Source organism: Apteryx rowi, unplaced genomic scaffold, assembly GCF_003343035.1.
Source record: "Apteryx rowi isolate R43461 unplaced genomic scaffold, aptRow1 scaffold_370, whole genome shotgun sequence".
NCBI classification, from domain to species: Eukaryota; Metazoa; Chordata; class Aves; order Apterygiformes; family Apterygidae; genus Apteryx; species Apteryx rowi.
This window is the reverse complement of record NW_020450197.1, coordinates 830,789-842,993: the sequence shown is the minus strand read 5'-3', so window position 1 is coordinate 842,993 and position 12,205 is coordinate 830,789. Positions and strand designations below refer to the sequence as shown.

General features: G+C 33.9%; 1 protein-coding gene across 4 annotated transcripts in view; it reads right to left on the bottom strand.

Annotated features, from left to right (window-relative positions):
• Window positions 1–747: 747 nt before the first annotated feature.
• CHD1 (chromodomain helicase DNA binding protein 1) overlaps window positions 748–12,205 on the bottom strand; it is a 51,756-nt gene continuing 40,298 nt past the window's right edge. Inside the window, exons 29-36 of one of the 4 annotated variants that reach the window (XM_026073591.1) lie at window positions 11,757–11,894; window positions 8,966–9,229; window positions 8,385–8,525; window positions 6,067–6,245; window positions 4,069–4,165; window positions 3,784–3,841; window positions 2,766–2,976; window positions 748–2,560 (exon numbers count right to left, since the gene is read on the bottom strand). In XM_026073591.1, the coding sequence (XP_025929376.1) occupies window positions 2,197–2,560; window positions 2,766–2,976; window positions 3,784–3,841; window positions 4,069–4,165; window positions 6,067–6,245; window positions 8,385–8,525; window positions 8,966–9,229; window positions 11,757–11,894 (1,452 nt within the window). In that variant the 3' untranslated portion in view covers window positions 748–2,196. The remainder of the gene's footprint in view (window positions 2,561–2,765; window positions 2,977–3,783; window positions 3,842–4,068; window positions 4,166–6,066; window positions 6,246–8,384; window positions 8,526–8,965; window positions 9,230–11,756; window positions 11,895–12,205) is intronic. The other 3 variants (XM_026073593.1, XM_026073594.1, XM_026073592.1) reach the window with 3 other exon arrangements.

Here is a 12,205-nt window from a genome sequence, read left to right as displayed (position 1 = left end):
TAAATAGCTTATTTACAGAGGATATCGGATTCTCCTGGATAAGATATATATCATAACAGTCACCCTCATAAGCAGTGGAGACAGCAAACCTGGGAGACTATCTCCACCACCAAACTTCATATTTACAACTTAATTGAAAGCAAAGGGGGAAAATTTAAACAGTTGTAATGCAGTTAAATAAAAATTAACACAACCTAAATACACTAATTGCCACAGATTGTGACCAAAGTCACCCCATCAGCATATTCTCTGTCTTGCTTATGTCAGAGACCTGAGGTGCCTTTAACAAAAATGGATGCAGTCTAACCATGTCATATCATGTCATGTCATGCTTAGCCACAATGCCATGCTAATGTGGCTGCACTGATTGTGAACCAGACTTGGTGGGACTGCTCAATTTATCACGACAGATCTAAGACTCCAGCTCGCTACCCAAACAGTAAGAACAAGGCAGTGGTTGCTGATGCTCTTCTAGATTTTCACCATTGGGAGAGGAAGATGCATAGCACTCATGCACAACCTTGCTAGGCACCACCAGTTAAACACTGTTTCAGCAATTAAGTGCAAAAGCAGAACAACACAAACTCCTCCCAATCCTGAGAAGATGAAGAGCTAAGAACTGAACAAGCACTAGCTGAGTCCCAGCTTACACTAAAGTAGCTTAAGTGTACTTGGCTAAATGATATTAACTTAAAATAAGCTGTGACTGTGCCTACAATGAGACCTTAGCAGACATATACTCTGTGAAAAGGTTTTAGTTTGATTTTAATGCTTTTATATACAATTGGTTAATTGGGARAAAAATGTTCAACATTGTAAGACAAGAGGAAAAAATGGAGCAACAGATATGGCTTCAACCACACAATGCTAGGCTAGAAGTTTATCTTCCCTGATTTTCGTGTTGTGTATTAAAACTTAGTATTTACAAGAGTTTAATATTTTTATACTTAAATATGAGAAAGGTACACTGTAGAAAAACACCAGCAGAAAACTACAAGAGCCCACATATCCTTTTAGTTTAAATTTAATTTGTCAGATAGAAGTTATCTATGTACAATCAGTGTGCATTGTAACAATTCTATTAATAAAGTCATTCAAATCTGCTAAAATATTAACTGGCTGCATAGCACATTTGACATTATTGCCCATGTTAAAGAGGGAAAACAAATGGATTTACAATAAATTTTGGCTGATTTGGATTCTGAAGTGTTCAGATATTGAACGTTGCTTCTTTAAAACCAATGCACCTGAAAAACTTTCCAGAGCACAGTTTAGCTGAATATTTCTCACCATTTCATTACAACAATCACAACACTGACAGTTTAATAGAAAACAAAAACAAAAACATGTATCTAAAGTATTCAATAAAAAAAGAAGCACTAAATGGAATAAAATGTTCCCTTTCCCCATTTTTACATTCTGAACAGTGATTCCATCAAGATATTTTATTAAAAAGTGTAAGTACACTGATTTTGTTTCATACTCGTGATAAGAAGGCCTGAGTTGGTGGGGAAAGGAACAGTCAAAATAAGCCTGAGAGGGGAAAAACCTCATTTAATTAATTTACAATAATTTACAGCCATTTTTGTGGGTTTTTTTTTGTTTTGTAAAAAGGCATTACAACTGATCACAAACAGGAGAAATCCTGGCTATTTTACAGGTATAGGTACAGAATTTAAATATTCAAGCTTGTGATGAAAAGCGGCAAGGTGGTCGCAGTGTACAATGTAAACAAGTAGCTTTGGAAAGTGAACAAAGTCCTTGAGAGTTCTTTTCTAAGAAAAAAAACAAAAAAAACCAAACTCCTCATTCCTTCCTGAAACACGATCACAGGTCAGTGTTTAAATGTCCATTAACAAACATAATTTAAACTGTGTTCAGCCTAAAACCACTCTGACACGAAGAGTTTTATAATAAGATCCAGTCTGAATGGGGCAGTGTTGAGGTCCCTGTAAAAGTAAACATCTTCCATTTCTTAAAAAAAAGTGCCACAACATTTGCAGCACAGTGCAGCATAAACTTTAAATACAAAAATATTTTTCTTCTGTTGGGATAATAGACCTTGCATCCTGGAAAGAAGTAACAATACTGCTACTGATAGAATATCCAGTCCATATCTTTCAAGTCATGTAAGGCAATTACTGTGTTAGTTTACTGTATATGGCTAAAAGAGGGTCCAGAAAATGTCAGTCTTTGTTATGTTTTCCGGCTACTCCATGAATGTTCAGGTGTACTTTTGTGATCTGATGAGTGTTCAAATGGAGATCTGTGTCCTAAGGGAGATCTTGAACCATAAGGAGACCTCTGATCTAATGGTGACCTTGGGCCACTACCAGAAGCTCTGTGGTCCATTTGCCAGTCTGAGTGGTACCTATAATCTCTGGAAGATTTATGATGACTGTACTCTGAAGTGGAACGGTGATCTGAATGTATCCTGTGGTCTGATTGGGAACGGTGTTCTGAATGAGGCCGACTGTCTTTTAAACATCCTTCCAGGTTTGACCTGTGATCTCTGCTCCTGTGATCATCCAACTTTCTGTGTTTACTATCACTGTAGTATCTGAAAAATAAATTATTTGTGTTAATGTTACTGGATTCACAGTAAGAATTGCAATTATGCCAGTACAACAAAACTRCATTACAGAGATATAATTACTTTGAAATTCAGCCTTCCTCAGAAAAGACACTTTGGTGCTTACTACAAGCATATTATAAAAATAGGAAGGGAATTCTGAACAGATTTTACAACTGCTGCAACAACTCACCTGCTGTCTTGTTTGTAGTGATCCCAGTCTCTATGATCTTTTCCATTGCTGAAGGCTGAATAGGGCCTTTTCCTAGAGTCACTTTTTTTATAAGCATCTCCCTGATGCCTGTCTTTGTGATGATCATGGTATTGTGATAGATGTCTATCAGAAGAATAACTGTCCCTGCTACTGTCATCATGATTTGTATTCTCTTTCAGTCTTTCCACATCTGTTTAATAAAGCAAAGGTTATAAGGAAGTTTCATAGACTATAAACCTTTTCCTAGCCTAATTCAGTCAGCACTTCTACACATCAGATTTAAAACAATGCAAAAGTGACATTACAATTTGACAGAGACAAAATCTAAATAGTTGAAAGACATATGCACTATTGTGAGTGAACTCAGAGAAACCTGAGAAGTAAGTAGGAGGGAAACAAGTTAGAAATGTAGTTGTGTAGGGCTGAGAAACTTAACTTTTCAGCCTTGCAGACCAAATCCTTCTTAAATTAAGAGAATCAATGTTGTCCAAATGAGCAACCAATAGAGACCTGGTGCCTTTAGTACAGCAATTACAGAGTGGTAGGAATTGCCTAAGGATGGACGGCTCTAGCATGAACATCAGTTTTAAAGGTATACCCGGTTAATGAAAGGTTTTTAGTGGTATTCCTAAAATATATATTATATTCATTGTAAGCCCATTAGAATATTCCCAAGTTATAATGTAACACCATATAAAAGCAAGTATAATAAAAACGCAAGTGTATGAGCATAGAAAGATGGCGTCAAGAATAAAAGACATCCCATATAACTGATTGCTAACCCTGACTTCAGGGAATATCTTTTTTAAACTGTAGTGACATTACAACTTCTGTGCTCAGTTCAATTTCATCAGCAAACTCGTTAAATTATGCTAACTCAGCATATCCCTATGATATCTAGCAGTATGGGAGTTCTAGGAGACAATTTTTAAGGTTATTTTATTTCACATACCTTATCCAAGATATCCAGCACAAGAATACATGTAAGATTTCTTACCTGGATTTCTAATTACATGTGTATTCACATTGCTGCTAATATTCTGGTCATTGTGTTGCTAAAAGAGACAAGTACGAAAACTGTCACTGATAAAACCCAAAATTACACCTGAATACTTTAAATATATCCCCCCAGAAGTGGCTAGTTTATTATGAGTGCAAAAATGTACCTCAAGTAATATTTTTTTAATTGTTCTTGGTAATCCATTAAATTGTTACTCTAATAAAACAGTTATACTACTTAAAAAGTATATTTTTATATTTAGAGAGAGCCTGGAAATGTTACCTGAGACTCTTGGCGTTTTTTGATTGCATGTTTATACAGTTTGTGCAGCTTTCTGGCATCAAATTCTGTAAACTTAGAGACAAATATCCACAAATTTCTGAGGAAGAAGAAAGAGAGCTTATAATTCTTCTGTATGTTAGCTTATTCTTGTATCATGCAACAGAACATGGGCTTAAGTGAAATTTCAGCAGTACTTTGGTAAACTAAAATCACTCTAAGATCCACTACATAGCATATTATCTAGCTGCATAGCAAACACTACCTAGCTGCATTTCAAACATTTGAAAAATGAATTCCTTTAACAATTTACCACTTTGTAATATTTACCATAATGATTTCAGAGTGCAAAGAAATGCATGAAAAGTTGTAAATACAATGATTGTGTTAATAGCATGATTTGTAAAACCGCCTAAAAACATAGCTTTCAATTTGTTGTGGAAGTCTTTTGAAAGATTGTTTGAAATCTGACAAAAAATTTAAGTATTTTCTACTCAATAATGCTTTTTCCAAACCTGAAATATCCTGCAGTGCAAGACACTTAAGCTACATGCCTCATTTCCTAAAAATATCAGAGAAAGAAGATTTTCCCCCCACCGAATTCTAAAGCCTGGTCAAAGCTTTGGAAACCAAACGAGAAATCTGAAAGAGGATGGAAGCGGCATGGCCAAAAATTCAAGCCTAATCTGGAGTATCTATGCTACAAAGGAAGAAAGAAGAACAAACCAACTCTTGCTGTTGAGAAGCCAAAACTCTAAAGAAAAGGTTTGCTCCTATAGTCACAGATACCAGATCTAAAATCTAGAATTCTTTTAGTCAAATTTACAGGTGGAGTGCTTAAAAGTGACTACAGAATATTAGTGTTCAACTTAGTGCTTAGTTCAGAAACATTTTAAGTGCGTAGGCTCAAGAAGCATCAATTTGCTCTTTCGCTGTGATGATTTAAATACTATAGTATTGGCTTAGTTTTGCAAAAGTAGACACAACAGTCAATGGTGTGCCTAATGACATCTATATAACTTTAATAAATGTAGTATTACTACACTATATATCTTAAAGACAGGTGAAATACATATTTTAATAATCTGCTTATGGTATTGTAGCATTATTACAAGTTATTATAGTAGCTGTATTATGAATTTCCACTAAAAGAAATATAACATTTACCAAAATGCCTTTGAGACATGGATCTTGCTTTTATATTTCAGTTCACCCTACTATTTTGAAGTAAAATAAGTAAAAACAGAAGCATTCTATGCTGACAACAGTCTGCAAGGAAATTAAACACTTAACTGAGTGTTTTATACAGAAGTTCAGGATATGTTTTCAAACAAAGTATTTAAGTGCACATTATGATAAAACCAACTCAAATTATATTAGTTGGGAACAGAAAAAGGGAATATTACAAGTTTACAAAATTTTTTTTTCTTAATTTTTTGAAGTTATTATCTCATAGAGATGCATAAAACATTTAAAAACCTCTTCTTTCATTTTTGAAAAACATCTCTGAGTACATGTTATGGTAACTCTTTTTATGAAGTCATAGCTAATATGTGATTTAATTCTAGAGTATATTTTAAAAAGAATAAAGGATTCTGCAACTCAAAATCATACAAATGTCAACACACAAATTTAGAATGGCCTATTTTTAGCATGAATAAAACCTCCTCAAAATTGAAAAAAACAGATTCTTTAAGGATAAGAACCCTTTTCCACTAAACTTTAAATACTKTTTAAACACATTTGTCTTCTGTTTGCTTTTAGTTGCAAGTGAGATGGCTCCACCTACTGGATGAAATGCATTGCTATGCCAGTATAAAAAACTGAATCCATTAAAAGCCAAAGCCATTTATAATCTCTTTTTATAGGTCCTTATTTAAAACAGCAGAAAGTTACAAGAAAGGGATAATAAGAAATAAGAAATAATTAAAAATGATTCTGTTTAATAGAAGCAATTGTGGACTTTCCTTTTTTTGAGAAAAATCTCACAGAATAACTTACTTCCTCCATTGTTTAATTTGCTCAGGATTTGTGTACTCCTTTAGACATTCAGTAATGTGATCCCCAATTTTGATTAGACACTGTCTAGTATGTTCTAGCTGTTCCCTTTCAGAAAGGCCTTTCTCTGGTCTATCCAGCTGTTTCAATGCTGCTTTGACAGGCCTCATTCTTTCTTTGCACTGTAAAATGGAAAAAAGGAATACATTTATTCAAAGAAAAAAGAAAATTCTAAAACATGACCCACCTTTAGTGTGATATTTATACAGGCAAAGACAGTACTGTTGTAAGCCAAATGAAACACAAGGCTTCGCTCACAGCTCTTAAAATTTAGTTTTACTACAGGTTTCCTTCGGAAAAAGTAGTATTTTAAATCCAGCTGGAAATTTACTCCTTTATGAAAGCATTAGATCGTATGCAACAAAGATATTAAAGATTTAAGAAAGCACTAATTTAATGTAAAAGATTTTCTGAGGGAAAGAACTTATTACAACTGGATTTTACAATCATGGTTATAACTTTCAGCACAAGTATATAAGACAGGACTTATTTTACTTTTTAGGATCTTGAAAGCTATACAAACTCAGTGTCAAGATTAAATACAAGAATGTTTAATACATTTTAAATAGATATATTCTGCAATAATTAAACTTGGCATTCAGCAGACATTCAGGATTCTTTCTTCCAGGAGTTTAAGCTCGAGTTCTACGCAGATCCTAACAGACCTTGTGCTATCTAGGGTAATGCTAGTTTAGGTACGCCTAAATTAGCAACAATAGTGATGGAAATGCACATGTACCCATAGATATATTTCATATGGGTGTTCTTGAATTTTCACATTGTAATTCAGATGCGTTAACAGTAAATGCAGATAATCCAGTTAGCATGTTTTAAATTACAGACACTTGGAAATACTATCCAATCGCGATGGCAAGGTAAACAGATGAAATGCACGCTGGCGTAAGAAGTCAAATGAGTTGGCCTCAGCAATCTACAGCAATAATTTCCATTTGAAAAAGTAGTTAAACATGCTAATTAGACTGCATCTGACCGTGACCTAATGATGAACATACATTCCGGAACAGAAGGCCTGTCCAAAAAATGCTCAATACACAAACCCAAACTAGAATTGCTCCCTGTAAGGGAAAAAGGCAAGTCTGTATATCCAGAATCAAAAAATATGAAGGATTTTGGAGAACATCATTATCACTTTGTCAACATCTGGGGACAATTCAGAAAAATCACTAAAGCTGTTCCATTGCTGGCTGATGCCATTAAGTAATTAAGCAACTACATTACATATTGCACTAGCCACAGCTTAAAGTGGCCTTTAAACCACAATTTACAGAGTGTGCTGCTTAAGTATAAAGGTGATCAGAAAGCTGTAATGGTGATCAGGAAAGTGTTACTGTAGATGGAAATCAAGTGATTTTCAGACACCTAGCCACACACAGATATCTACCTGAATCATTTGAGACTCATTCTGGAAATCACGTATGAGTCACTTGCAATGTTTAGATTAAAAAACAAAACACCCCCCCACACACTACAAACAAACCTAAACTGGTCATTGTCATACTAGAATCCTAGAATTTGCTTTTCACAGCCAACACCACAGTAGACCCAGTAAACCTGCCTGGCAGTAACAGACAGCTGTTGAAACCAGAATGATAGAACATTCACAGCAGAAAAGTAGATGCTCAAAATAACTCCTTGGCATCTTTCCAAATGCCCCAACTGACCTATGAAAATCCACATAGACTGAGCTTACCTACCTTTTTTCCTCCAATATTGATTCTGTTCTAGTCAGCAGTACTGATTTAACTGATATTCTTTCAGTATCAGATAGATTACTCTGGTAAGATATTTTTAAGGGTTTTAAAATTTGTTTCTTCTTGTGTCTAACAGTGAGTCTTTAAACTTGGGGGAAACTTAGAAACCTAATTTCTCTTGTCAGCTTACAAAGAAGATAGGGGTATTTGATAAGGCCAAACCAGAGACTCCAGCAACTGTGCTAAGGTTCATTAATTTCTGTCCTTTAAGAAGCAGTATACACGTGAGTTATTCTTGAGGATCAATATTCATATTTTAAAACTATTCAGTGCAATAATCTGCATACGCTGCAATAAATAACAAAATAAAACTGCTGGCCTGAAAACAAACCTGACTTTAGCATGGTATCCATAACCTTCACTGATCTGAGATTTTACTAGCAATAGATCATCTGTATTACAATGCCTAATGGCAGAACAAAGAACGTCAGAAATTGTGTCCGCTTAGTATATCAAGCGCAAACAGTAAGTTATCAATAAGGGCCTTACCACACTGAATGTCTTCTGATCAAGTTCTTCAGACTCCTCAGATATAGGAACTGGTTCACTAGTTGCTGTAATATGAACTGGAGTATCCAACAATGGAACTTTTTTAGTTTTTTCTTTATTTTCAGATTTGGTTTCATTTACCTGAGAACAAAATATGAAAATTAATCCAATAAGCAAACTTTGTTTTGGATTTGGAATTATTCTGTAATTAAGCAAGTACCATAACTACTGCATTGTCTTCACTAATAACAAGAAAAAATATCCTAACATTCAATGCTGGTATATTTTATTTTCTGTCTCTGAAGCATGGAAAAAGAGAATGGAAAAGAAATAAATGAGTTTCTTAGGTCACTTGCACTTGCAGCCCCACTAAATTGTGTATCTTCAAAGGGTAATTTCCCATCTTGTATGCCTGTCCTTGCAGTTGCAAGTGGCGAAAAAAAACCTTCAAATTATGTAAAAGATTTCAGTGAAATGACAACTGATCAACAAATGATCCAAAATACCTTTCCAACTCAAAATCATTCACAAAAACCTGATGGCCTTTTCTAGTGCTATATAAGATAAGTAAACCTAGTTACCTTCTCTTCCTTTACTTCTTTTTCTTTCTGTGTGGATTCTTTTACTTTGTTTTCTCTCTTTTCTTTAATATCTTTTTCTTTTAATTCTTTCTTATCCTCTTTTTCTTTTTTCTCCCTTTTCAAATCCCTCTTATTTTCCTTTTCTTTTGTCTCTCTTTTTTCTTCAGCTTCCTTCTTTATATCAATATCTGGCTCAGGCTTTTCTTCATTTTCTTTTTCTGCTTTTATTTTTTTATGTAGATGTTTCACTGAAACAATCTCATCCTGCAATACGCAAGCATATATGTCACATCAAACTGAGCTCCTAGCTATACAGTTTTGTAACCATCAGATTAAAACATACTTTTTATCTGTATATAATTTCTTTAGACTTAGATTTAATACCTATCAAATAGAGCTGGATGCAGCTGCAAAGAAAAATGAGGACCACTCACTCATTTCCTTGATGTGACACAAAACAAGTACTGATTGGGCAGTAGTAATGGGGGTTAGAGATTAAGTCCATTTAACTTTCATATCCCCAAGGAAATCTGCCCCTGTAAAACATAGTTAAGCTGTAAAGAGCTAAAAAAATACAGAAGCAGACATCACAGAACTGAACTGATTGGTCGGGGCACTCAAGTGATGGTGATGATAGAAGACCTCTGTCCTAGTTAGCTTTGTTCCAGTAACTCTTTACTGATCATGTATTAAACATTCACAAGGAACAAAGTTTCAAACTCCTCTTGTCCAGGGGGAAGAAAAAAAAAAAAAAAAAAAAAAAAGCAGTATTTGTGCGTTTTGGAGGGCAATTGTTTAGATCCTTCTTCAAATTGTTTGTCACTTAACAAAGTCCTCACCTAATCACAAGAAGTTTTCAAACAGCTACACTATCAATCTGATTTTCAAGCAAAAAAAAAAAAAAAAAAAAAAAAAGTCTTACAGATCATCTGAGAAGGGCCCACTTAATTACTTCATGGCGAACAAAATCTCTTCTGAGAGAATGACCTCACAGAATGCCCCTACTGGCATTTATAATATTCACTTAGGAGGTCTGACATAGAAGCTCAGATTCTTTCAGACACAGAAAAATACTATAATAACAATAAGCAACAAAAAGGTACAAGTGGAAGAATCATCGTCATGAAGGTATTTGAAATGCATCCTGGGAGAACATATACAGAATCCTGGCTTCCAGAAAAGCAGACGAAAGAATGCCTAATACATGAATCCCAACAAAGTACCTAGATTAGGTATCTAGCAACAAGCCCAACCAGGACTTCAGTATTTAGGGGGAACTTCCCAGCAAAAAAACCCCAGGGACTTAAAGTGTTTCCTGAATGTTACAGCAATTAAACAGAAACTGTACCTGAGCTTTAAAATACAGCATATTCTATGGCAATTCAGTGGCATTTAGGTTGTTAAATCCTATTTCTGCGTCTAGCCCAGTTTTCAGAAGGGCAATTATTTTATGTGTACAAAACAGTATTCAAATGATGAACATTCGTTAGTAAAGATAGAAAAGGAGACAAAATTCTGGGTTCCTTCCCAAAATACCAGTCAATTGACAGACTGCCAGTGCCATCTGTTTCAGGTGGAGATTAGTGTCCAACACACATTTTAAGTAGATTGAAGACCTAATTTACCTAATTTTGTGATTCAGTTGCCCTTACTTTATTGCCCTCACAGTTTAGTTTGTACATTCCAGACAAATTATTGCATGAAAATATTAACAAGTCTACATTCAAAAATTTTTTTTCTGGCTTTATTTTTTATTTTTCATAGTATAATTTAAATGTATATAGGAACACTTCAGTTAAGACTGATGGTTTTATATAAATGTATCATGATTCTTTTCAGTCTGACTCAGTTTTAAACTGTATATTTGAATAAATATTTTTTCCCTTACAGAAAGAGTTGATCATTGTTATCTTAACATATATTTTCAATGACTTGTAATAATTTAAAATGGTTACGTAAAACATTTACTTCAATTCAGTTTATTTTAAACCATGAAGGAAGGATTTTAATTTTATATATATATATATATATATTTATTTATTTATTTATTTATTTTTTTTACACCAATTTATTTCAACTGCCTTCAAAGTCACAAAACTGGGTTCAATGTATCCCTAAACTTTATCTAAGTTTTTCTCTTTAGTGGTTTTGCTGTGAGATAAATGTAAAAGAAACCAGAAAACCTAAAAAATCCCAACAAAAGTAGAACACACAGTCCTGAAAGAATACAGCAGTAATAAAAAGTAACAATATTAAGTGGTCCATTTGAAGAATGAAAGTCATGACGTATACAGGACCTTTCACTTGTATGCCTCAAAACATCATTTATTCATGCTGTTATTTCTAGTCAAACTTTTTTTTTTTCCTAAGCCTGAACAAAAAAAATCTACCTGAAGAATCTGTATAAGCAGTAATAACACATTAGCAGTTTTATATTCAGATGCTGCATTATATTTACACTTCTAGCAGATACAATGCTGAAGTCATTAAAGAACCGTGAAATTGCTCAATGACACTTGTAATCAGACTATAACATTATCTTATTATCTAAATTATCTAAAATACCCAATTTCTAAATTATCTAAATAATAATTTAGAAACCTAATCATAATGCCTCAGCTACAAGCCTATCATTACATTAATATAGATATAATCTTCCATGTGACTGTACCTATTTAATATTAACAGTAACTGCCACAAAAGGATTCAAACAACATTAAGTTCTCTGCTGGAGGAATGCCATTCAGGCATTTCAACTTTACAACAGAAACAGCTGAATATCCATCTTTACCTTGTTATCCTCATCATCATCATCATCAGATTTTTCTGAGGGTGGTGGAGAGGAGTCACTTTTTATTTCTTCTTTTATTTTTGCAGCCTTTAGCACTTTATTCTTCTTAGTTCTTGCTTTCCTCCTCTTTGAATTGCCCTGAATGCAATAAGTATCTTTACTATGTCAACTGACAAATATCTTTGCACCACAGTTACAGAAAAAGATCTGTTTTTATGTTAAATAAAGGGTTCCTCTTATTTATCGCCACTAATGGCCATCACTTTTCTCAGGAATGGAGACAAAACATAGTGTAATAGTAAAAAGTACTTACAAGTAAGAGAGAATAAAACAATATTAAACTTGCAATTCATTACTTGAGTTAGTCTCATGTAATATGATTAGCACTATGGAAAAAAATTGCACAAAAAAAGAATGAGCAGGAAAAAAGAAAAAAGGAAAGAAGAAGA